Source organism: Rhododendron vialii, chromosome 11a (genome assembly GCF_030253575.1).
Source record: "Rhododendron vialii isolate Sample 1 chromosome 11a, ASM3025357v1".
Taxonomy (NCBI): Eukaryota; Viridiplantae; Streptophyta; class Magnoliopsida; order Ericales; family Ericaceae; genus Rhododendron; species Rhododendron vialii.
In genome coordinates, this window is record NC_080567.1 from 30,833,814 (window position 1) to 30,859,067 (window position 25,254).

The 25,254-nt window shown below is 39.6% G+C and overlaps 2 protein-coding genes across 3 annotated transcripts; both read left to right on the plus strand.

Moving 5' to 3' along the window:
- The first annotated feature begins 1,386 nt into the window (after positions 1 to 1,386).
- LOC131308824 (uncharacterized) lies at positions 1,387 to 7,206 on the plus strand. Its single transcript, XM_058335850.1, has 5 exons — positions 1,387 to 1,765; positions 3,752 to 4,688; positions 4,814 to 4,909; positions 5,744 to 5,880; positions 6,726 to 7,206. Exons 1-5 carry the CDS (start codon positions 1,542 to 1,544, stop codon positions 6,901 to 6,903), a joined length of 1,572 nt encoding a protein of 523 aa, XP_058191833.1. The 5' UTR covers positions 1,387 to 1,541; the 3' UTR covers positions 6,904 to 7,206.
- A 4,447-nt stretch (positions 7,207 to 11,653) lies between these two features.
- On the plus strand, positions 11,654 to 19,006 carry LOC131308825 (pentatricopeptide repeat-containing protein At5g40400-like). 2 transcript variants are annotated; one of them, XM_058335852.1, is made up of 3 exons: positions 11,654 to 15,178; positions 15,782 to 15,882; positions 18,563 to 19,006. In XM_058335852.1, the coding sequence occupies exon 1, from the start codon at positions 12,591 to 12,593 to the stop codon at positions 14,502 to 14,504; it is 1,914 nt and encodes a 637-aa protein (XP_058191835.1). In that variant the 5' UTR covers positions 11,654 to 12,590; the 3' UTR covers positions 14,505 to 15,178; positions 15,782 to 15,882; positions 18,563 to 19,006. The 2 variants fall into 2 exon arrangements, with proteins under 2 accessions (XP_058191835.1, XP_058191834.1); XM_058335851.1 differs by lacking the exons at positions 15,782 to 15,882; positions 18,563 to 19,006 and adding an exon at positions 15,316 to 15,685 and having other exon boundaries at positions 11,654 to 14,909; positions 14,995 to 15,178.
- Positions 19,007 to 25,254: the final 6,248 nt, after the last annotated feature.

Below are 25,254 nucleotides of genomic sequence, written 5' to 3' on the forward strand. Positions count from 1 at the left end.
AAAAAGAAAATGATTTTTCCTTAAAAAATACTCATACTCCGTATGTAATATAGTTTTTGATTGATAGATCAATCTCAATTAGTTCTGTTATTAAAAATTCGCAAAATCTTGAAATTATTATATATTGAAAGATATAAGTAATCAATAAAAAAAAATGACACAAATTTTAAAAATACAAATGGTGGTTAGTACGGAGTTCAATCTCTCATGTCTCAAAATTTTTTGTGCCTATATACCAAAGAGTTTTTCAGGGAAGAGGATCCTACTAATACTACTTTATTTCTCTCATCGCCAACATAAGTAGTAAAAATGAAATAAACACGAAAAGAGAGGAATTTAGAGAGAGAGAAATCGCCGCCAAAGAGAGAGAAAATCCGAATCCAGATTTGGGGAGGGGTCCTCTGCCTCGCTCACCCTCCTCCCCCCGCTCCTCCCCCTCTTCTCCCACCCACCTGACCTTCCTACCTTTGTTTCCCCCTTTCGTTCGTTTGATTCCGATATCTGTGTCTTCTCTGGTGGTTCAACACTTGTGATGGGTTCTGTCCTTTTTGCTCGGCGAATCTGGTGCAGCTCAGAGCTGAGTAGCGCGTGGTGTGTAGTGGTCCGGCAAACGGTGGGTGTCGGTATGGCTAATAAAGGTGAGGCTGGTAGTTTGGGGTTTTTATGTTGCTTTTCTTTTCCTTTTCGTGGCTATTTGGCCCGGTGGTTTTTTTCGGCTGGTTTTTCAGTCCGGCTTGTACTGGTCTAGTTTTTCTAGGTCTAGTGGGTGCTGGTGGTAGGTTAATAATTTTAGGTTTAGCGTCGGTTGGGTTGCTTGGCCGAAGTTTTCATTTGCGTTTGGGTTTCAGTGTGTCTGGGTTGTGCCGGCAGTTTGGTCGCGCGATTGGGCTGCAACCGGAGATTTCGGTGTTCATCCAAATTTCATATATGCTTTCTCGGGTTTGAGCTGGAGTCCGTTTGGATTTCTCTACTACCTGGACATAGATTGGTTTCTAATCTAGGTGTTTCATCGGTTTTGCTTCAGCGGGGTGCTTGTGTCGAAGTGTTGAAAGTTTTGGTTCATTCATGTATCATTTGACGAAATCTGTATGATAAAATCTGTATTGCCTTCGAATTTTAATATGAAATGAAATTGACATTTTAAAAAAAAAACATAAGTAGTAAATAACAAATCCAAGAAATTATTACTCGTAAAAATTAATTGAGGAGTGCTAAGTATAAAGAAAATCTATCCAAAAATTATCCCGAATGGACAAATCAACTGTACAGATACAATTCAAAGTAAATCTGTACAATTAATAATTTTCTATTTCGAAATAATTTTCGGGTTAATTTTCTTTCGAATTTCTCAAATTAATTTTGGCAAGACACCACCTCTTTCATACAACTGGACAAGAGTCAACATCACGCTAACTTCTCACCTTCTCGCAACTGCTTTCACACTCGCACACTCCTGTTATCAGTAACAGCTCCATCAAGTTCGCCGATCCCCTCTCTCTCTCTCTCTCTCTCTCTCTCTCTAGAATCGCTATTCTGTCGGCATGGGTTTGGTCCCCTGCTGCCTCATTTTCGCTCTCCTGATATCCGCCACTGGATCCGCCGACGCCTCTATCCACGTCTACGACCGAGATCCCTTCCGAGAAGTCGGCAATGCCTACCTTCTCTCCGGCGGCAGCGAAGGCATCGTCGCCTCTAGCACCGCCGCTCCTCTCCCCGCCGACAATGCCGCCCGCTCTTCCATCGACGACGGCCGCTCTTACATCCGGTACTGGCATCTCTCTTTCACATTTATTCCTGTTTACGGACGGTTTCAAACTAGATTTGAGATGTGAGTCGTGTGATTGGTGATACTGTGTCGGATCTGCTGCCACATTGCGGCGCACGCTTGAATTTCACGAATTCACGTGAGGGCCCTTCTACCAGTGATAAGCTCAGAGAAACACATACTCCAATGCACTTATTACTTTTTTCACTTTTTCTCACCCTTAACACACTTTTCACATATTCCAATACAGTTTTTAAACTTTAACAACAGTTTGTTTTTAGCATTTTCCTTCCCGTGATTTGCGATTCCGAGGCTTCTTAGACTGAACCAGAAGATAGTTTAATGGTACTCATGAGCGGTGGAAGTTTTCTGGTCCTTGGGTTTAGATTTCATCACAGTTTGTTTTCCCGCAGAACTAGTAGTGGAATTAACATGGGATTGCAATTTGTTAAGCTGAATACAAGCTCTCTCTCTCTGTCTCTCTCTAGATGTCTTTTACCTTCCAAATATAGGTGATTGTTCTACAGCCCATAATTCCTTTTCTATATTGATCAGTTCTCGTGACATATGTTCCATATACATATTCATTCCGTTATTATGCTGTTAAACTTGTGTTGGTTTTTTATAGGTATATTAGGCATTTAGGTTTGCTCTTTGCCTAATTCTGGTCACAAGAGAGATTAGAGAACTATGGGACTGCAGAGTATTTTTAGGAGAGCTTCACACTTGCGCATTCTAGTTTTGAGTTTTCTTTTTCTTGGCTTATGCTTTTGGTTAATCAACTTATATCACAAGTTTAGCTATGACAGAGATACATACTCGATGCTTTTGAGTAATCAACTTACATCACAAGTTTAGCTGCAAGTGGTCAACTTCTGCATGACATTGCAACCGGTGGATGCAAAGTATTGCGTGACCTGGAAAACTTGTAAGCATGAGCTGGAAAAATAATGACTTTAGGAGGCATTGGCATGCAATGACAAATGTCATAAGGGTTGAGCCAAAATAGATTATATTATTTTTATCATCATCTGATGCTACTTTTCAATACTATAAACTCGTACATTTTGGCTTCTTCTTTTACCAGCGACAAGGAGAGTAAAGTCCCAAAGACATGTTAGGTGGATTAATTGACTACGTAGTAGAGCCAGCAGCGACATCCGTGTCTTTGATTTGTAAGGTCAGAACTAGTAGTGGTAGAATTGGCCCGTGGCCACCAAATATGACAAGGGTAAGGGTAAACGAGGTGTCCAAGACTTGTACTATTAACACGCATGGGGATGCTTTTCTTTTTCTAATGATGCTTGAAGAAGAAGTATATCCCATTTGATAGAACAATAAATTGCATGTTGGCCGGTCTATAGTAATGGCCCCTTTCTTGCTCGCCAGCTCTTTGGCTTTCAATAAGGATGTAGGGGGGTTCCTAATAATTTATCATTGAGTATTTATTTGCTTTCACACTATCTAGCTGGCGCATAATGCCATATCCTAGATTGTGATTGCAGGGAGGTCTTATGGACTCACAGCTACACGTGGTAATCGTTCTCGAGCCCGTGTAACATTGGTCATGAGAGTTCCAGTTGTTTTGTGGAGTGTCCGTGGAATACGTATTAAGACTGGTTTCTCATTCTAGTGTCTTATCTTTGCCATATATATGATGGCAAGTGAAAATGTGGCTTTCCCTATTGGTTGGGTAAACATGGGGAGCGTGTGGGTGATTTAAATTAGAAGCATTAACATGAATTCTGCTGGTAAGGATGTATTTGCCACTATTTTTTAATTTTAACATCGGGCGCTCCAGCCTCCATTTAATGCTGTAGATTATTTCCACTTGAATGTTGTTTTTGTGGAGTCATGAAGTGTGTTTTTTTTTTCTTTTCTCTTCTCTTGCCCCTCTATTTTTGCATGTTGTTTGTACCCTATTGGCACCTTTTTGGTTTCTTTGTAAATTAGATTTTTGCCATCTGACAATTAAAATTGGATTAGATTTGACAATATCACATTTTGGAGGAGTAAAGATGCGGCTGACCAGCACCGAGAGATGGAACATAGCACCGGCTTGATCCAAGTAATAATATTTGAAGCCGTCGATCGTGATAACATTGGCGGTTCACCTTATGGTGGGCAGAGGTCTATCTGCTGCACTCCCGATCTTGCCAAGCTGGAAGGTTGTAAGCAAGGTGAAGTCATTAGAATACCTTCTGCGACCAATATTAACTGGCCTATCGTCTTAAATGTACAGTTCAATGGAAACTATCTGTCTACACATATGGATAATAAGGTGGTTTACATCAGTAAGACTGGGATGTACAACTTGTTCTTTATATCATGTGATCCCACACTCAAGGGACTGACGATGAGTGGCAAGACTATGTGGAAGAATCCAGATGGATACTTACCTGGTAGAATGGCCCCTTTAATGAAGTTCTATGTGATCATGGCTCTCGCCTACGTATTGCTTAGCCTCATCTGGTTCTCCCAGTATGTGAGATATTGGAAGGACATATTGCAACTTCAGCACTGCATCACTGCTGTTATTGCTCTTGGGTTATTTGAGACGACTCTTTGGTATTTTGAGTATGCGCACTTCAATAACACAGGAACTAGGCCGCTTGGAATTACAACTTGGGTTGTAACAGTTGGAGCCTTAAGGAGAACTCTTTCCCACCTTCTTATACTCTGTGTTTCGATGGGATATGGTGTGGTGCGTCCTACTCTTGGCGGTCTTACCATCAAGGTTCTGCTTCTTGGGGTAACTTATTTCTTGGCATCTGAGTTGCTAAATATTACCGAGTATGTGGGAACCATAAATGACGTAGCAGGAAGAGCGAGGGTCTTTCTAGTGCTTCCTGATGCATTATTGGATGCATTCTTAATATTATGGATTTTCACATCTCTTTCGAGGACACTAGATCAGCTACAGGTAACAATTTTCATGTTTTCTTATGGCACTTGAAATAGTGTCATAAAGCCAAATTTGCATGTTCTTTTCTATTACTCCATTACTCATAGAATTGGCATTTAGACACAAAATTTCTCTATATCCAGGCAAAAAGGAGTTCTGTCAAGTTGGACATTTATAGAAAGTTCTCAAACGCATTAGCAGTCACAGTGATTGCTTCGGTTGCTTGGATAGTATTTGAGGTATGCATCTTATCTGTAGAACATGCTTTGAGCCATTTTCCTTGCAGCTCCATTTCTTGATCTTTTCCCCTTGTAGTTAATTAAAGCGATTCTTGTGCCATCACCAAAATGAATTTGGGCTATTGTGCAATCAGTTGAGCATTATTTTCAGCCATTTTTACAATCCTTGTGAAAAAAGAGGTAAATCGATGGAGGAATCAGGTTTCTACCGTTGCTGCCTGGCATTACAGCCTTCATCTTGAAAATTTGGCCATTTACTCTCCTCTGTTAGATAGTGTCTTGAGTTCTTTTTGCCTTTTTATAAATTCCTGGCCTGTTGGGGATAAAAAAAAAATTGTATCACAGAACCTTCTACATTCTGTTGTTACATAACGAAAAGAACTTACTAAAGCTTGGCGGGAGTTCTGCAAACAAACCACACTGGGCTAAGTATTAGAATGAACGAGTTGAGTTCTTTGGTTCAACGATTTTCAAACTTGGCTCGAACTTGAGTCCAGCCAAGAACTCTATCCTGGAGTTTGGCTGGAACATGACTCGCCAAGCTCTCTAGCCAGCTTGGCTAGTTTTATCTACAGCTTAATGTGAATCTCAGTATCTTGCATGCTTCAATCCTGAGTCCCTGGCAACAACCACATGACCTCTTCTTAGCCAGCTTGGGGCATTACCAATGGCTACCATACAAGTAACAAGCTTAAATCCTGACCACAAACATCACGCTGTGACCAAGTTTCGGAGATTAGTTTTGATTCTCATTCTGAGTTCACTTAGGAGCAGTAGAGGGCTATGGCCTATGGGCCTGAAAATCTTTGCATTTCGATTTGTTTCCCTCTGCAGGTCTATTTCAAAGCAACAGATCCATTCAATGAGAGGTGGCAGGGTGCATGGATGATCAATGCTTTCTGGGATATTCTTGCATATGTATTGCTATGTGTTATATGTTATCTCTGGGCCCCATCGCAGAGCTCCCAACGGTATGTATTGAATGTTAAATAGCCATAAGTTGAACTGCACGTAATGTTTACCAAATCTTGCTACAGCATCTGCTCTGACTTTGTACCATTATCCAACTGTTACTGAAGCTTTTGCGGTTGTCAAATATGCAATAACTGAAACTTTGGTTGGGTTAATCCAAGTAGTACAGAGATGACTGGAAGGAGTGATGGTTATAAGGATGATCCTTTTTACAACAATGATCCTTTTTAGAACAAAGGAAAAGAAAGGAAACAATGATCCTTTTTAGAACAAAGGAAAAGAAAGGAAACAATGATCCTTTTTAGAACAAAGGAAAAGAAAGGAAAGATCACTGTTGAAATTTGGTCAGCTTCTTCTAAAGAAGTGTAGATGCTGTGTTTGGCAATCGTTCCCTTCTGTCAAACTTCTGCTCACCATGCGACCCTTCTGCTCAATACCTATTATTTGTGGATTTTATCTTGTAAAATCTGGTTTCTGCTGGGAAGACATAACCTCATTTTTGTGAGATGAACTGTTTGGTCTCTGAACTCTGGACCATATTCATACTGTAAACTAGTGATGGTGGGATAACCTTTTAACCTTGCTTGGTAGGAACAGCTGACGGACTCAACAACCCAACCCACCCTGAGTGCTCGTGGGCGCCTCCCGTCCTTATTTCTTGGTTCATTCAGTGAAGGTTTAATGTGTAAGATTGATTCTGCACAACATAGAGTGTCCCTAATTGGAAAAGCCGAAAGAAATGAAACAACGTGTTTTCAGATTGTCTCACTTTCTCAAATCACTTGAGGTTAACCAAAATGGGATGTTCCAACCTTTTTTCCTAACTTATGTAACTTCTGTACAGTTATGCCTACTCGGATGAAATGGGAGACGAGTCGGATGACGATGAAGCTCAATCCTTGTGCAAGGGATCTCCAAAAGGTGACATCAGTTTAGTCAAACAGGATAGAAAGGAGAAGAATGGCGAGAGTGCCGACGTTTCCGATCTTGAAGACGAGATGGAAGAGAATAAGAGAGAATGATATCTGCAGAGATCATTACAAAGGGAATTGTTTCACTTCAGTATAGTGGGAAAATAGCATTGCCTTCTTGATTTTGTGTAATTTTCTTCTGCTTTTCTTCACGATTTTGATTGTGTAACTGTACATGTGGGCAGTGGTTATTATCGCCTGGGAAACTCGCGGAAATCGAGATTGACAATGAAAAAGGGGCAGTCGATTAACCCAGAGCCAAAACCATCTAATTCAGCTTGGATTGACATTGTATTAACGACACCTTTGCTTTTTTCTCCTTTTAATGGTATATATTAATTAATCGTTTTTTCAGACTGGTTCTTTGTTTCCTTTTGCAGCTTTTGAACAACGGTTTTTAGGTTAAGCAGTGGTTTCGAATTCGAAAAGTACAAAAATATAAAATGAGGTTGAAATTGTACAGAAAAGATTAAAAAAAATTTGTAACTTGTCAACTATTTTTATTGTTCTGGATTTTAAGTTATAATCATTTATTTATAAAATTTCTGTCCCATGAATGATAAATCTAAAAAATTCCTATGATATAGAATTAAAAATATATATTAGAACTGAGATGATGCTCTTAATTTAGGACAAATGGTATTCCGCAATTGTTGGATTTGTTCCTCCTAATAGTTTTTGTTCATTATATTTAGCCAATTAACTTAACAAACATGATTTTCTTGACAAAGCTTGATGGGAATAAAAAGTGTGCAATTGTATCAAATGGTATCTGATCAACATGATTTTTGATGTGATCGATGTTTTCGGCGAGCTCCATCCATTGTTATGAGTTCGAAAAGGGTTCACAAATGGCCAAAACTAAACGGGACCGGAGGGGGAAGAAGATTGGATGGAAGCTCAGTCCCTCCTCTCGGTACCTATATATAGTAATATTATTCCATATTAAAGTCAAAAATTCAAACAGATTGGGACAGATAGGAGTCGAGGGGTCCCATCTTTTTTCTCTGATAATTGGTCAATTTTCAAAGTGGAATTAGACAGCGCAGAAAAACCAAACTAATCAACTTGTCTAATGATCTTGTGATTTACGATGTTAATGGTGAGTTTTTGCGTTGTGCGTGTGGAGCAATGGCGATTAAGTAGTTGATTTTGCTACTACAAACACACTGTACCAAGTTCCCAACCCCTCTCGCGTGGAGTGTGTGGGTCCTACTCATGGGTGGCGGGGTCCACACACATCCCATGCGAGAGATGAGAGTTTGTGGAAGTGTGTGGGGTTGTAGAGATCTTGTGGAGTAGTTTAGGGGCAATGAAATTCGTTTCTGCTATATATTTCATACATGTGATAGCTTTTGAGTTCTTGACTTTGTATTTGTTAGATAACGTTAACTGTTTTTGGTGCCATGTACAGGTTCCGGAAGGACAAATAGAGGAAAGCGATAGTGACTTTTCTGAGGTAGCGAAAAAGACTCGAGCAAAGGCCGGACTTATTAAGATTGGTTCCATCCCGTTGAGTGAGCTGTGGAAACTGAAAGCATATCTGTTGAACACTAAATCAGTCGGTCAGTTTTAACGAAATGGCAACATAGTTGAAATCGGGAAACTATGGACTAAAGTTTTTCTTTTGTTTTTGTTAATAACTACTATAAATATGGCCTATAGCCACTTAGCCAGTAAATCAAGAAGTGGCATCTTTATATTTCTGTTCACTGTGTTGGAATTGAAGGAGCATTTTTATGGTGTATGCCTTCACGACCACAAACTTGTGCTTGCTGAGCATATTTACCTTCTGTCTTTACAGGTATTTGGGATGTTTTGGCAGACGTTGTAGCAGGCAGCTCTGCAACATGTTGAAGGGTGTATCAAAAGGCAGTGGCTTCTTGATGCAGTGGAAATTAGCTGTGTAACACGTTATCCTTCCACGGTAGGGCTCAATTCTTTGTATATGTTATCATTTCATTTTGCTATTGATTGGTGCCATCCCAAGACTTTTGTCTGTTTGCTCTGTCACAGATGCATGATTATAGTCTTGTTAGATGTAATTTATTTTCAGCTGCTGAAAACACTATCGTAATGAAAAAATATTATACTTTTCTCTCCCTATGCTCTTGTCAATCTAATGGGATGGCAGAGTGCGAAAAATCTATTCTTCTGTTCACGTCACTGGAATGATATACCGAGAGTTGTATGGTGGTATAAATGTTAATGGCATGTCATAAGTTCTCTCTCTCTCTATCTCTCAGTGTCTAGTTACTAATACTATAAGTTGTTCCACAAAGTGGTTAGTTAACTTAGTTCAATGGGTAAGCATTTGGAGTTCGTCGCTCACTTCTAGGTTTCAAGTTTTCATTACTCCAGCCCCAACATAGGTGCAGTGGGTCCCTGCAGATGGCTATATGGTGTTGAGGGCAACAGTCCATAGCGGATGTGTAGACTTTTGCCTATCTGCATCTCCATTTTTGCACGAAAAGGAAATCATACTAACAGTTGTCGAAAACTTTTTGCTGCTTATCTTTGTCAGTAGGCTTACAACATTTTCTTTATGGGGCACTTGTGTAAAAGCAGTTTCTTTTTGTGGGGGGTTTACCTTCCCGATCCACATTTTTACAATAAATTAGCCGCTGCTTTTAACTAAAAGTTGTTGAAAACATTTTTGCGGCGTATATATCTGGAGACCTCCACACACTCAGTAGGCTTATATCAGTTTCTTTATGGGGCCCTTAAAACACAAACAACATTATACAGCAGTTTCATTTTGTGGGGGCTTATTTGCTCAAATTACATATTCACCAATAAATTTTCTTTTTAAGGTGTCGTTGATGTCTTTCTGATGGAAAACTAGGGTACATCAGAGGAATCCAAGTTGCAAACACAGTTATGGTGTATTTACTTATTATCTACTACTTCCTATCATACAAACTGTTAAATCTGGAAAAAGGGGACTGGTACCTACTAATCTCTAGGTCCTGAGTTCAAATCCTAGACACTTCTTGTATCAACCTAAGGTTACTTAGTTTGTATCCTGTCTACTGTCGTAGACACGCACTGATAGAAACCAACTACGCGCACTTTTTCTTGTGATATTTATTTTATGCTAGCACCTCAACTTCTATGCTCTTAAATTTATCCTGGTTCTCTTGCAGGCTCTGCAGTTTCTTGGTCTGCTCTGTGGTAGCTTCTCCTCCAAGTATTTGCCTCTCCTGGTTTTGGACCCAGTAACAGTGCTGCGTGATCTACGTACCAGTTACCCTCTCTTCTCTTTTATTGGATTACAGCAGCTGGGGGGTGGCTGCGGAGTCCCTGGTTTCTTATTTGTGGGCATCCACGGAGAGGATTTATGATCGGGAACGCGGTTTTGATACACCTACGCCGTATCCTCCTGTTTTCGTGTGATGCATTGTGCCTGTGTTTCTTTGAGAGCCTATTTGCCTCCTGAGAAGCAGCTTAAGCTTGCCAACTTGATGATACCTTCAAGTCAATTTTGAGAAACCCATGAGGCCATGCTCTGCATTAATTGTGTTCGTTTTCTTCATTTTGGTTTTTGTTGCTTTTCAACAAAAATAATAATAATAATAATACCCGCTCGTTAACTGTCATAGCTCTTTTGCTTTTCGCTAAATTATGTTTTTGGAAACTTGGATTTGTGTTATCTTTTGCTAAAATTTCCTCATTTTCTTCCCTTTTGATACTTCATTGGTCTGTCTTATGGGCCGAGTTGGATTTGCACTAGCCTAGACATAATGCCTACGGATACATACCGTCTACGAATTTACAGTCCGTCCCCATTAACCGCTTGGACATCGACCCAGAGAGAATCCGGCTTAGATCTATTGATAATCCATGATCAAGATCCTTTAGTAGTACCATATCCCTGTGGAAGTCAAATCTCGCTGCCTTCTGAACACTAGACAATAGGCGCATACTTGTCACGGATTAGGATCCGGATTCCACAAAGTTGAAAGGCAGCATAGGGCTTCTAGAAGAACCAAAAGAACCCAAGTATGAGCTTGTATTTTTGTTCGTGTTATATCCGCAAATTGAGCTTGAACTTTTTTCGTAAGGTTTGTTAAAATTTCAAATTAATCTCAAACAAGCTGTTACTCGACTAATTTGTTTGGTTTACGATATATCTAAAATTCAAATTATGTTAGATGGACTAACTCGTTCGGTCTATGATATATCAAAAATTCTAATTATGCGAGATCAACCCGGGTTTGGCTCGATAAAAAATTTGTTCGAGTCTAGATAGACTAGCCTCAAGTCAAGTTTTTTTACGAATGGTCCCCAATGTATTAGCAAAATTTCAATTTGGTCCCCAATTTACAAATTGCATCTATTGCATCCCAGCGTTTACAATGTGTATTTAAATGGTCCCTGAGACTAACTCCGTATGTGTTCACCGTTAAACACAAAGGGCATTTTCTACAATTCATCTTAACTAACATCACCCCACAACTTCGGCCCCGTTCTGATTTAACCCCTTAAAAAAATAAGTCTGTATTTACAATTTCCAAGCTTAAAAATAATAGACTTATTGAAATAAAAAATACACATTATGAATTTTGTTTGATAAATCTCAATGAAAAAATAAGTCTGTATTTGTAATTTTCAAACTTAAAAATAATAAATTTATTGAAATAAAAAATACACATTATGAATTTTGTTTGATACATCTGATCTATCAAATCCTAAAAAAAAAATTATTTTCGTAAATTTATTGTTTTTAAATTTGAAAACAAATCCTTATTTTTGTAAGTCTTTATTTGAGAATCTTGAAGGGAGGCTTTCATCATCATCCTCAAAACCTACCCCTATCAAACTCTTCAAACCCACCCAACCCACCCAACCCACCGTAGCCCTGTCAAACTCTTCAAAACAAACATCCCCCGCTCATATCCTCAAATGCTCAAACAAACTCTCCCTAATCCTACTGTCCCGCAAACTCCCTCATCGCACCACGGCGTGTTGTCGCACACCATCGCCGCCTTTTCTCGTTGAATCCCCGCTCCGACCCGCGCCCCCCCAGTGGGATTTTCAACGCCTAGTCTTCTAGACCTTCGAAACTATTTGGGTTTTTCCAGATCAGTCTCGATTGACGACTGCGTCGGCGCCGAGTCGGGAAGGACGAGTAAAGCCGAGAGGAGCTCTCAGGGTAGATTTCGCTCGGTAGATTGCTTTGATGATGGTGTTGATTGTTTTGGGGGGTGGTTGTTGATTTTGTTCTTGATCCTCCACCTAGTGAGGAAAACCCAGCCATTTTTCAAAGTTAAACCTCTGGTACCGACTAACCTCAGTCCATTACCCAGAAAAAGAAAAGCAAGCTACTGTTGAGCTAGCTATATCCCTAGTTTGGTTAATTGGTACCCGGAGCTGAAATTATGGGTCTTGTTGAACTCATTTCTGTAACTAGCTAGGCTTGGATCGTTCATAGGGGGAATGGTTATTTAATGAGGGTGCGTGGTTTGCTGCCACATTGCTAGTTTTATATTAAAAGCATGATTAATTACCTACTCGACTAGTTCGGCTATCACCTATAGGCAGCAGCAGCACTAGTTTGCGGCGAATCGCACTTCTCTCTTCTCAAAGAAGACATCCATTTGTGACATCGGAAAAACCAGACAGTTCTTCCGGTATTTCTTCGTTTCCCTATCTTCTCCTCTAATTGCTCTCGTATATTTTCCCTTTCAATCTCAGTAGAGCACCTCTTTGGTTTTTGCTTTTATTTTTGGCAGCAAATGAAGCGATCATTAATCAATCCAATTACCCAAATTCTTCCAACACCAACAAACTCCTTATTAAATTCTAAACCAATCCTCAGTCCCATTTTCACATCAAAGTTCTCGTTTTCTTCGTGGTCACCATCATCAAATTCATCTCTTCAAACCCAAACAACTTCTCTGACCAAATCAATCTCAAACCCACTTTACAGTTTCCTCCCTCCCACCCAAAACCCTAACAACATAGTTGATCTCATTTCCTCAAATCTTAAACAGCATAATACCCATATTTCTATTGCCCACAATGATTTACAGGGGCTTGTTCCTCACCTGGGTCCCAATGAAATCTCAAGGGTTTTATTGAGATGCCAATCTGATTCTTCAGCAGCTCTCACTTTCTTCAACTGGGTGAAAAATGACCTGGGTCTTGAACCCTCGACCCGTCATTACTGTATTATTGTTCACATTTTGGCATGGTCTCTGAACTTTTCGAAGGCAATGACGCTGTTGTCTGAGTTAGTTGAGTTGAATAGAGGGCTTGATGTTGATGTTTTTCGAAGCTTGGTTGTGTGTGTGGATGAGTGCAATTGGGTCCCGGTCACCTTTGATATGCTTGTTAAGGCTTATGTGAAAGCGGGTATGGTTCAAGAAGGTTTGAAAGCTTTTCGGGAGATGGTGAAGCTTGGATTTGTTCCTAATGTAGTTGCTTTGAATCGTCTTTTGGATGGACTGTTGAAGTCGAATTGTACTGATGAGTGTTGGGAGATCTATGAGGAAATGGGGAGAATTGGGATACACCCGAATACACATACTTTTAATATATTGACTCATGTCTTCTGTAAAGGTGGAGATGTGGACAAGGTGAATGATTTCTTGGAGAAGATTGAAGAAGAAGGGTTTGATCCTGATATTGTGACGTATAATACGTTGATTGATAGTTATTGTAAGAAGGGAAGGTTGAAAGACGCGTTTTATTTGTATAAGATTATGTATAGAAGGGGTGTGTTGCCGGATCTGGTTTCGTATACTGCCTTGATGAATGGACTTTGTAAAGAAGGCAAAGTGAGACAGGCTCATCAGTTGTTACATAGGATGGTTCATAGAGGATTGACTCCAGATTTAATGACATATAATACTCTTATATGTGGTTATAGCAAGGAGGGAATGATGCACGAATCTAGGTCATTGTTGCTTGAAATGGTTGGAAACAGGATTTGCCCCGACGATTTTACCAGTTGGATTCTCGTAGAAGGATATGCAAAAGAGGGTAGGTTGCTTTCTGCTCTGAATGTGATTGTGGAACTTCAAAGATTTGGGGTTTCAGTCTGTCGAGATATTTTTGATTACCTAATTGTTGCTTTGTGTAAGGAGAATCGGCCGTATGCGGCGAAGGAACTTCTGGAGAGAATGTCTCAATCTGGTCATGAGCCTAAAGACGAAATCTACAATGAGTTGATCTATTCTCTATGCATGTGCAATTTTGTTGAGGAGGCTTTACTATTGAAAGCTGAGATGGTTTGTAAGGATATGAAACCAAACTTAATTGCATATAAAGCTCTTATAAGCTGCTTGTGTAGATCAGATAGAAGTGTGGAGGGTGAGTTGTTAATGAGTGAAATGGTTGACTGTGGAATGAATCCAGATATTCAAATTTGCAGAGTTTTGGTATATGGGTTGTGCAAGGAAAGGAAACTCGATAAAGCAGAATCTCTAGTTGGTTTAATTGCCAAGGAATTTCAAATTTATGACACAGAATGTTGTAATGCGCTCCTCAAGGTTTTGTGTGAGGCCGGTGATGTTGGTAAGTTGATGGAGCTTCAGGATAGGATGCTGAAAGTAGGCTTTACCCCCAACAGCCAGACGTTCAAATATGTGATACATGGATTCTGTAAATCTAAGACATCAGAAAAGTGCATGATTCATGGGGAATGAAGAGAAGAAGGGAACAAGGATCAGAAGTTTGTTTCGGTTATGTTGTTTTGGTCGTTAAGAAAAGAAAATGTTTCGTACACATATTGGAAATGTTTTGAGATCACTCCAAATACGTAAGTTGCTGTTTTAAAAGGAATACTTCTCGGGTTAAGGTAAACTTTTGGCCATTGAGCTAGAAGATGAAGAGTCCAGTGACTCCGAACATTTCCAACTCATTTGTCTTTCACAACACATTGTTGAGCTGAGATGGCATTTGCAAATGGTTAATGCGGGCAACCCCCGGGGATTGCGGCAGTTGTAGTGACCCGGCAACCGGGGCCTCAAGAGGCCTTGGGCCGAGGGTTCGACTCCCACCCGCATGCTATGTGGTCATGGTCCTATTTAATACAAGGATTTTATATAGAGGTCAAGTATACCAAACTTTTGCTAAGTTACATTATATGTAGGGCTTAATATTTTTCCTTTGATTCTTCACTTTCATATTTTCCAGGATCAACCTTCACTATCAAGTTGTTTCTGTTTGAATTTTGGTTCTAATGATGGAACCAGTATCAACAATATGCACAATGTGCCAAAGATGTGAGCTTCTCAGCTGAGAGAATATGCTCTGTGGATTGTAGAAAGACGAAAGTCTTCGCTACCTATCTCTCAGTCTCAAGAGATCTTCCTTGCAGGTAAATGCTAGCAGTTCTTTAACAGAAGTTTTCGTTTGCAACAGGTGGATAGAATTTTTTTTTTCTGTGATTTTTGTTTTTGGAGTACTTGAGTTAATTTGCATCATACTAACTCTATCTTGTTATTTGGTATGTAGAAATGCCTTTGTTACTAAGTGCAATTGCTAGCGTTTTGGTCATGCACGATAAACTGGGGAGTTCAGCTGTAGATCTCTTGGCTGTTGTCAGCATTATGGATCCTAAGCTCGGAGTTCCATTGTTGCTAACAGTTTTGTACTACAATAACATATTGTCTGGTAAAGAGTGGTAATGAGTGGAGAGTTGCTAACAGTTTTGTTTGGTTTAAGTTTTAGAAAGTTATTTTTGAGAGTTGAGTGGTAATGAGTGGAGAGAGATAGAAAGAGAAATTTATTGAAAATTGTGCCGAGAGTTGAAAGTTACTCTCAAAGTTGGGAACCAAGCGGAGTGAATGATAGTAGCTTCCATAAAATGTTGCTAAGGTTTTAACACATTCTTTGTGTACTAATGATTTCGTGCTAACTTTTGAAGAAATTTTCACTTGTTAATGAAATTGGAAGTCTTTTTCTGCAAACTGTGCTGCAGCTAAAACTTTTGGGGATGCTTCCTTCACTTGCTTCACATCCTCTGATGATACCGCTCATAGTTCAGACTATTTTGCCCATGCTTCAAAAGGATGCAAAACCGTAGGTTACTCATGTCAATCAACTCTGTGTGTATAATTTTTTTTTTCGCTTATTGTGCATATACTCTTCTGATGCTGCTGTGTTGGCATTGTCGTTTCATTTTGCTGTAAATATGTTGTCAATTTGTATTCTGTTAGCCATTTATAGGATTCTGATGGTATGGCACTATGACTAGTAGTTATTATGCTTGGAGTGGTTTCCAAACAAGGTTTCGAGAATGTTCCCATTACACAGTGAAATGCTTGGAGCACACGGTGGGAACATGGTATACAGTAAACCTCTGTTTGAAAGTAATTGTAGCAATCGAAACGTTGTTTCTTATATATTTCTTTCGTGTTTTCAGTAAGAAGATTAAAAAGCAAATAAGAAATCAGTAAAATTGGAACTTGAATAAACTAGAACCTGGAAAGAATGGAGTTTTGGTAGGAGACTAGAGCAACTACAACTCATGTTTTACAGCTTGTGTTCTATATGATGCATATTACTTATTGTGTCTCTTTCTTTCTTTTTTTTGGTCAAACGGAATTATTTATTGTGTCTCTTTAATTGTGAACAAGAGTTACTGATTTGTTAGCATTCCACAAGGCGACACAAAATGGTAGGCAAAGGGCCAGCAAGCCTAAGCAATAGACTTGCAAGCTTGTGGGAAGAAGTACTTGTGTTGCTGACTATTCCTTGATATAGACGTCCAGCCATTTGGTGATTGCAGGAATCATAATGGCTGTTAAACCCTTATAATCACAAAAGGAAATAATAACAAGACTATTTACTAGACCGAAGGAGAACGCTAAGGTAATTATTGTAGCCAAGGTTGTGAGGCAAAGTGTGGCTAGATTCTTCCATAAGCGCGGTATCAGTTTATGGGTGTTGTGGAAACATGACTTCCAGACTGCATAAGGCAACTTTTGCACCTCAGTTCTGGAATGTCTTAGGAACTTGAGATGCACACCAAGGTTCATGTATGAGTCGTCATTGTTATACTGGAGCGGCGTGAGACACTTTCCCACCTGAACGGTCGTGTATTATATGATCTTATTGTTGCAAGAGGTGTGACCTGAACCTGCACAAGTAGTGCCATTGTGCAAACTTCAGTGGGGCCCTCAAGAGTACTGGTTTGCAACTGTTGTGACAGGCACTGTTATGAATGAGTAACATTTGCTTTTGTATGGGAAGGCTGATCTCTTTCTTTTTGCATTATTGCTGAACTAAATCGGCTTCACATCATTGAATTCTTTCCGGACTAAATGCAAACCCTCTGTGTTATTTGTAAGGTATATCTATTCGTTTCATAATGCTTTGGATGTAGGAAACTGCATAAAAATTCAAGCCAGTCAAGAGTCGGCTATCTAATTGACTTTTGCATTTTGCAAATGACTGTTTGGCATGGAAAACAGTGGACTTTAATGTTATGAATTGTCTGCCTCTCTACTCTTTTGGAATTGCACTTTGGTCTCAAATTTTTTATGATTTCAGTACGATGAATTTATTTCGTTGGTAAACACGTTATAGCTAATATCTTGTGAAGCTTATATATATTAGTTGGACTTTTGTCTTACTTTTCCAAGAATTCCTTCTTTTTGTAAAGATTCCATTACAAATCCTTCTTTTTGTGGATTGTTTTGGCCTTGATTTCTCAAACTTGTACGACTTATTTTAAAGAGCTATCAAAACCAGTCCTGTAATATTATATAGATGGACAATGAATGAGAAGATGAAGTACTTCCAATTGAATGAGATTGATTCAACCCTCAAAAGATAAATATCTTTTATCCAGCTTGATATAATTTCAAAAATTCAGACATGTTCAGATCAATGTCGATATTTTGCAGAATGCCAAAGAATGTGTGCTATGAGGGAGTACACGGTCAGGGATGTTTCAAGGTCTATTGATATTTCTTCCCATGATTTGTTATGACGGGATTTCGCAGTTCTCTCCCCTATTTAGCAGGAGAGAAGAGAAGTTTTGATAAGAGAAAATAGAGGAAAAGGAGAGCAGAGACACTAAAAGGATTTGATTCACTTTCTTTGTCTGAGAAGAAAAGTGAGAGTCGCTCAGAAAGATATCTAAAGCCACCTTTAGTGCTTCTACTTCTTCTTTTTTCACATCCCAATTGCCTCTCAAAGTATCCCTCCATTTCACTTATTGTAGTCATGGATAGTTTCTGTTGTGAAAGGAGAAGTTTCTATAACATTTCCTCCCCATACTTTCCCTGAAAGGAAGGAGTTATTATTGTTATCCTATCCTCTTCTCTCGCCTCCTAATGACAGAACCTACAGGTAAGCTTTTGGGTTATTCTCGAGGAAAGGTTATTTTTTAGGTGTTGCTTTGCAGTTTCTGAATGATGTAGGGGAAGAAATTCATAATGAAGATATGATTCTGATTTTCTGGGGATTATTACACGAGCTAAAAGCGTTGGATATTGAATTTGTTAGTTTAGTTTAGTTTTGGAGATGTCAAGCAGAAGCAGGTTTTTAAGGAACAAGCGAGCTTTTTTCTATGTTTGTTTTCAGTTCTGCTTATTTTGTGGAGGGAACTTCTTTCCCACCCTCTTCCTCCTCCAATCGTGTCTTTAACAAAAATAAACTTATCAAGCATGGGACTATCAAAGTACATGACATGTACTGTACTGTAAGCAAATCGCCATTGCAAAAATTTTACAATCGATGGTTGTGCTTTTAGGTTGCATCTTGTAGCAGAAGCACCCTTGTAAAAGGAGCTTGTGGAGTTGGATTGGGCTTTTCATGTCAGGATCTTCTTACCAGGTTTGAAGCTTCTGACAACTCCAACTTGGGAAAAGAAACGTGCAAGATCCAAGAAGTAGAAATACTAGGAAGAATTGTCAGGGTCTTATCTCAGATAATGTGCAAGTTATCTCCATCTTTGGTTGATCTTTTAGAAAGTGTATCTGTTTGTTTCCCACTGGCTACAGATGATACTGATCCATATTTAACAGCTGAATCGCTGGATGATAACTGTAGTGGTTTAGAGGAAGATATATGGGGTATTGCAGGGCTTGTCCTTGGTCTGGGGAGTTCTATTGGTGCTATATACAGGTCTGGGGCTCATCATGTTCATAAGATTAAAGCCTTCATCATATCATGGATTTCGAATTCTAATCCTTTAGTACAAAACTCTTTTGGCAGTGAAGCTTTGGATATAGTACTCTCTGTGGGATCTTGTCTCGCACTTCTCTCTGTAGTGGCATTTTTTTCCAGAGAGTGGAATTAATAAACAATACTGAACTCAACCAACTTGACTTGTGTATAAAATCTTCTGCTTTCAACATTTATTACTGAAAGACTTATTTTACTTTTAAACTAGACAAATGACCGCTATGAGTTCCCTCTACAACTAGATCTTGATGTAGAGAATGGAAAATATTTGTCGCCTGATGCAGATAGGACCGTTCGCAACTTGTATACTCTTCACTGGTATTTTCAGAAATGACTCAATGCACTATGAAGATTTTATTTGGAGATGTCAGGTTGCTTTTTAAATTCACTATCTAATAATCTTCTAATATGTCATATCATGGAGTGACTTAAAAGATGGCATGCACCTTATTTCTAACGTAGCTTATGCTTACCAAATGAAGCTCCCTTCCACCTTGTTTGGTGGGGAAGTGGCCAAAGTTATGATCATTGGATTTCCCTTGCTGGAAATAGTTTGGATAAGTTGCATCTTTGTACTATATTGGCCACGTATGTCAATCATATACTAGAACTCTGGCATTTTAACCCCTCATCCCAGCCAAAAAATTAGAATTAATAAAGATGTATCTTTTTGTTTCCAAGTATCAGTGGAGATTGCTTTATAATTCCTATTTGGGCTTTGTGTAATTCCACCCTCCAAATAGATGGTATTGTCCTGTGCCATCATTAGATTATGCAATCGGTATTCTGTTGTTGTCAAGTCATTGATGGCACATCATTAGATTATGCAATTGGTACCGGCCATGAACCACAAAACCAAAGCTCGTAGATCATGCAGCCTAAAAAGAAATTTAATTAAAACTCTCAAGCCTCCAAAATGACAATTATTATTATTATTTTTTATTCAGAACATTCCCAACCAATAACTTAAACCAACTGGATCCAATCAAAAGCATGAGGAATAAACATCCCATGAACCAATCAATATCTATGAAACAACAATAATAAAGAGGATCCAAATATTAGACAAAAATGTTTTCAAATGTGGAAGCAATAAAAAAAATACTAAGCTAGGATGAGACACCCTAAGGAGGTCAACAAACGGAATCCCCGAAATGCCGCCAGAGTCCTTGCCTAACTTCCCAACTTGCAGTGTTGTTGTCAAGTCATTGATGTTATCAATTTCTTGGATACATTACACAACCAATCATCCTTTACCAAAATCAATGAACATAACATCAAGATTTAAGAGTACTGTTTATCCAATTTCTCGATTGATGGCACATTATTAGATTATGCAATTGGTATCGTGTTGTTATCAAGTCATTGATGTTATCAATTTCTTGGATACATTATACAACTAATCATCCTTTACCAAAATCAATGAACATAACATCAAGATTCAAGAGTACTGTTTATCAAATTTCTCGATTGATCGAAATCAACGGAGATGATTAAAATGAGTGCAATGAGTGTTGGAATGTGGATGTGAAAAAATGGAGTTTGGTTCCTTACCATTTTTAGGACTTCTTTGGAAGTAAACAATGAAGTGGGTGAAATATGGAAGAAGAATAATAAATGAACTTTATTAATCTTCAAAATAGAAGTACAATTGACTAAGACAGTCGAGTGAACGATTACAAGTTATAACTACTCTTAGGAAAAGATAAAAAGATAAGCCGTTGAGCGATTGGATGTGTGTCTTACAATGAGGCCTAAAAAGGCTATTTATAGAAAAATAAAGATGTGCAGGAAAGAACTTTCTAACTTTTTCAATACTCTTCATTCTCCTTTGCTTCCACTTGTCCAAATTAACTTTCCACTAACATCAAAGTGTGTAGAAACATGCCAAGTATTCTTTTCAACCTCCAAGTGTGTAGGACAATGCCATGTGTCATTTAAACTTCCAAATGTGGAAGAGTAAACTAAGTATACTGCACTTCATTAAAATTGTAGCAGGCCGAGCAAAATGGCTCGTGCCATGCCGAACGAGATCCAGCTGTCCAATCTAGTCTAAATCGTTTTAACCTTGAGGTTCGACGTGTCGATGGTCCCACAGTCAAAGTTCTGTCAACAACAATTCGTGTAGTCGGCTCGGTCTCCGATCCTGTTACGGTCGTGAATCATGTTCGGCCAGAGACCCTTCGACGGTCGCACACCACGCTCGGTCCCGAACGAGCGTGGGGCCATCACTCCATCTCACCCACATGGGAATGACAACCTTGGCCACAATGATGAATGTGACGTCATCTGAACGGTTAAGGATAAGGATATGAGAGAACGTGAAGGTGCCAGCTCATCCTACAAACGGTTACAAAACCCTACCGTGACGTAAGGGTGACCTCAGCCAACACGTGTTGAGCGTAGGTGCAATCTTAGAGGCCAAGTCAGGAGCTCTCTATAAAGACCTCATTATGCCTTCTTCGAAGAGGTACGGACAACACAACCCTAAAAACCCTAGTTCTTGGTTCTTCGTTCCTTTCTACAAATATACTGATTCTTGTACCGGAGGGCCATTCCGAAGAACCTCCGGTGTGGTCTTTAGTCGTGCTTTGTTTTGCAGGGTGAGGAGAAGGCCAAGAGCAAATCTCGAACCCTAGGCCCAAAGGAGCGAACCATCTTAACAGGAGCCCTACAAAAATACAAGCAAATAAAGGAAATACTAAAACTAGTTATATTATTAATACGAATTAACAAAATAAAATATGAAGTATTCTCATAATCGCCACCTTCCGATCGATCATGTGGGCATGCGTGCCCCTTTTTCTTTCCTAGGAAGGGATTCCGTTCTCCTCCTAAAAGAGAAAAGTGCCGGTTCGCGGGAGCGCTTTCAGCTGGACGACAAGCGCTCGCAAAAATACAGAGTCGCCACTCCGGTTTGAAGGTCCGACACCCAAGGAACCGTATTTCGAAGCACTTGTCGCGCTGTTTGATTTGAAAAAGTTAAGGAACCAGTCCGTCATAACCATATCTGGGTTCGGGAGCCAGGTTACGAGAGGGGAAGGGTTTTATGGCACCCCTCTCGCCCAATCCGGAGATCGGTCTCTACTTAGGCATTTGCGAAAATGTTTGTTTGCGATTCTGTTTGATTAATCAATTTTTTAGCCAATTAGGACGGGGGAACAGTTAATCGAGGATTAATACTGTAACATGTTTGCAGGATGTGATAGATAGCATAGATGAGCAGTTAGTATAGGATGAGAACAGACTGCTGTGGGAGTTTAAACAAACTGGGAGGCCCCTGTTTTGGAGTGACGTGCGTAGGAAGAAACCAGCATGCACTGAACGAGTCACTGCATGCTGTTTACTCATGCGCGCACAACTCCAAGACACGCGCGCGCCGGTGAGCTCAAACCCACAGCTCTTATTCTCAAACCATCTGGGCTCTGGAAGGACCAATGCACACCCAGGACAAACCACGCAGTTTATAGGCAGCATAATATACAGTTTAAAAGTTGTAAAGCCCTATAAATTAATAAAACACCCCATAAACAGTGTGGGGACAAAATAATGACCTAAAACTAAGCTACCCGTGTAAGGCCACTCACTGGTCAGAGGCATACTATCGCGCGACAGAGCCAGTCTGGTGCGCGAGGATGCGCCCTGGCGCACTGTCGCGCGACTGAGTGAGTCTGGCGCGCGATGGTGCACTCTGGCGCACTGTCGCGCGATGGAGCCAGTCTAGCGCGTGATGGTGCACCCTGGCGCGGACCAGTATTTGGTTTACACATTTCTGGGTTCTGGGACAGGTCCAGAATGATCCCAGGGGTACTCCAAAACAGAAGACATGCAAATTGAACTACGACTAGCAATTTTTAACAAAGGAAAGCAGTAAGCTGGTTTTTAACATGCTTAACAGTGATCTATATACAAAATAAAGCATGAAACAGTAGGACACCAATCCCCACGCGGTCCATCGCATGCAGCACCGGAGTGTCGTGCGAGAGAGTGGGACCATCGCGCGCTGGTTCCTACCATGACGGTTTTTGAAACCTTGCTAGCTTTAGGGCCAGAACTGGTATTGATTACCAGCCTTGGCCCTGCCAGCCCCCCTCAGGGATCAGAACAGAAAACAGAACAAAGGAAAGCTATACCTTCGGTTTTGAGTTTGAAAGGTGTTTGAACTTTGATGTTTGAAGGCTTGATTGAGGAGTTTGAGTGGTAGAAGCAAAGAACAAGCTTTGTTCTTGGATGGTTGAAGTGTGAAAATGGAAGATTGTGAGTTTGGAAGAAAAGCACTAGAGCTTGTGCTTAGCCTTTCAATTTTTGGAACCCTTTGAATGAAAGACCCATGGGGGTATAAATAGGGAGAGGGGGTGAATCTGGCTGGAAAGAGAGGAGTTCAGGCAGTCCACGAGGTCTGGCTGAGAGTTGCATCGGTGGTCAACTGTCCTCCTCAGGAAAAGTTGGTGGCAGGTTTGACCGTCGCGCGACAGAGTGAGTCTGTCGCGCGATGATGCGCCCTGGCGCACAATCGCGCGATGGAGTGAGTCGGGCACGCGATGGTGCGCCCTGGCGCGGGATGGTTGCGCCCTGGCGCACATCAGTAGGGTTTTTGGTTTTTGAAGTGGCTTAGGCTAGGTTAGGTTCAAGGGTTTTGCAAACACTCAAAGCTCAAACACGCTATCATTCCCGGGGTGTTCTTGATCCATTTCATCATCGGGGAATCAAAAACCGTAAGTAAACTAATCTGAAAGCCCAGATTGAGGTGTCTACAGATCATTGATAGACGGTGAATATATGGTATAAACAAGTACATTGTAGACATTTGTAATATATTGCTTGTTTGCAGCATTTTCGTACACAGTGGTGGGGGCACAGTGGACATTATTATGCTTATATCTGACCAATCCTATCTGATTAGTGGTATTATGTTTGGTTTTATGTTTTGTTTATGATTTTTCATGGTTTGCATGTTGATCTCTCTTTACGAGCGGGAGCCAGATCCACCATTCTCCAACAGTTAGTGAGAATACTAAAGACAAGTGTGGCGAACGTGAGTATTTGTATTACACTTGGGCTCCGTTTGTTTCGATGTAAAATGTTTTACAATGTAAAATATTTTTCTTGTAAAATATTTTTTCAAAAAATAAATTTCAAACTTTTATTTTTCGGTGTTTGGTTGGCACTTGAAAATATTTCCAGAAATCAACAAAATAGTGTAGAGAGAGAGAGAGAGGGAACTTAAACGGTGGAGAGATATGAGATTATTGAAATTGAACACAGTGAGAATTACAATAGAAGGCAGCGAGTTTATTTCGAAAAATAACTTACGGAAGATTTAAGGGTAAGTCATTTTTATCCAATTGATGGAAAATGTTTTACATGTAAAATGTTTTCCTCATTTTTTACACAACCAAATACCGAAAAATAGGTAAAATATTTTATCAGAAAATATTTTACTTCCAAACAAACAAAGCCTTGAACTCCTTTTTTTTTTTGACTTGGTACAAAATAGCTAGAATCCATCCTCATACTATCCCATGGAAGGATCTAACACAAAGATATTTTTATACAAGAGATACACTTTGAGGTAATTCTAAAATTACATATGTGACTAATTCTCAAAAAAAAAAAACTCTAGTTCTAGATATTTAATTTAGAATTTCTAAAAACTAGATATTTATATCTTTTTCAATAATATCTTTCAATCTTTGAGTTTTGTGAATTGGAGTTTTGCCAATTGGATTTGTTTAGACCTGACTTTCTTGTGCAAAAATACTAAATTGAGTTTATGCTTCAACAACGTTAATCATAATTAATATACAACTAAAAAATAGATACACCTAATAACACCAACAAACTATGCTTACATTTCAAAAAAAAGTTTTTAAGATGCAAGATTTTTCCCCTTTCAAAAACAAAACCCATTTTGTAAGATTGGCTTATTCTTTGTTTTCTCCTGTAGCTTTTGACAAAAAAAAAAAATTGAGATTAAGCCATGGGGAGTGTTTGATTACCCTACTTTTTGGCTTCTGGCATTTTGATTTTTGGCTTTTTGAATTTTGGTCGGAAAGTGTTTTGAATATGGTAGAGTGTTTAGGAGATACGTGGAACTGCGCCTGGTTCATGCTTAGAGTCTTATCTTTATTTCTCATCCGGTCCCAAGCCCGGATAAAAGAGGAGGGTTGTGCGTTAGGTAATTGACAGCTGCTAGCACGTAAAAAAACCCGTCAGATCTTTATGACATGAATCCAAATATGGAGTAAACGGATTTAT

Excerpts from the sequence above, each read along its gene's own strand:
- LOC131308824 (XM_058335850.1), top strand. The coding sequence starts at position 1,542 with ATGGGTTTGGTCCCCTGCTGCCTCATTTTCGCTCTCCTGATATCCGCC. Across the intron at positions 4,689-4,813 it reads GGACACTAGATCAGCTACAG|GCAAAAAGGAGTTCTGTCAA; the intron begins GTAACAATTTTC and ends CTCTATATCCAG. Across the intron at positions 4,910-5,743 it reads TTGCTTGGATAGTATTTGAG|GTCTATTTCAAAGCAACAGA; the intron begins GTATGCATCTTA and ends TTCCCTCTGCAG.
- LOC131308825 (XM_058335852.1), top strand. The coding sequence starts at position 12,591 with ATGAAGCGATCATTAATCAATCCAATTACCCAAATTCTTCCAACACCA.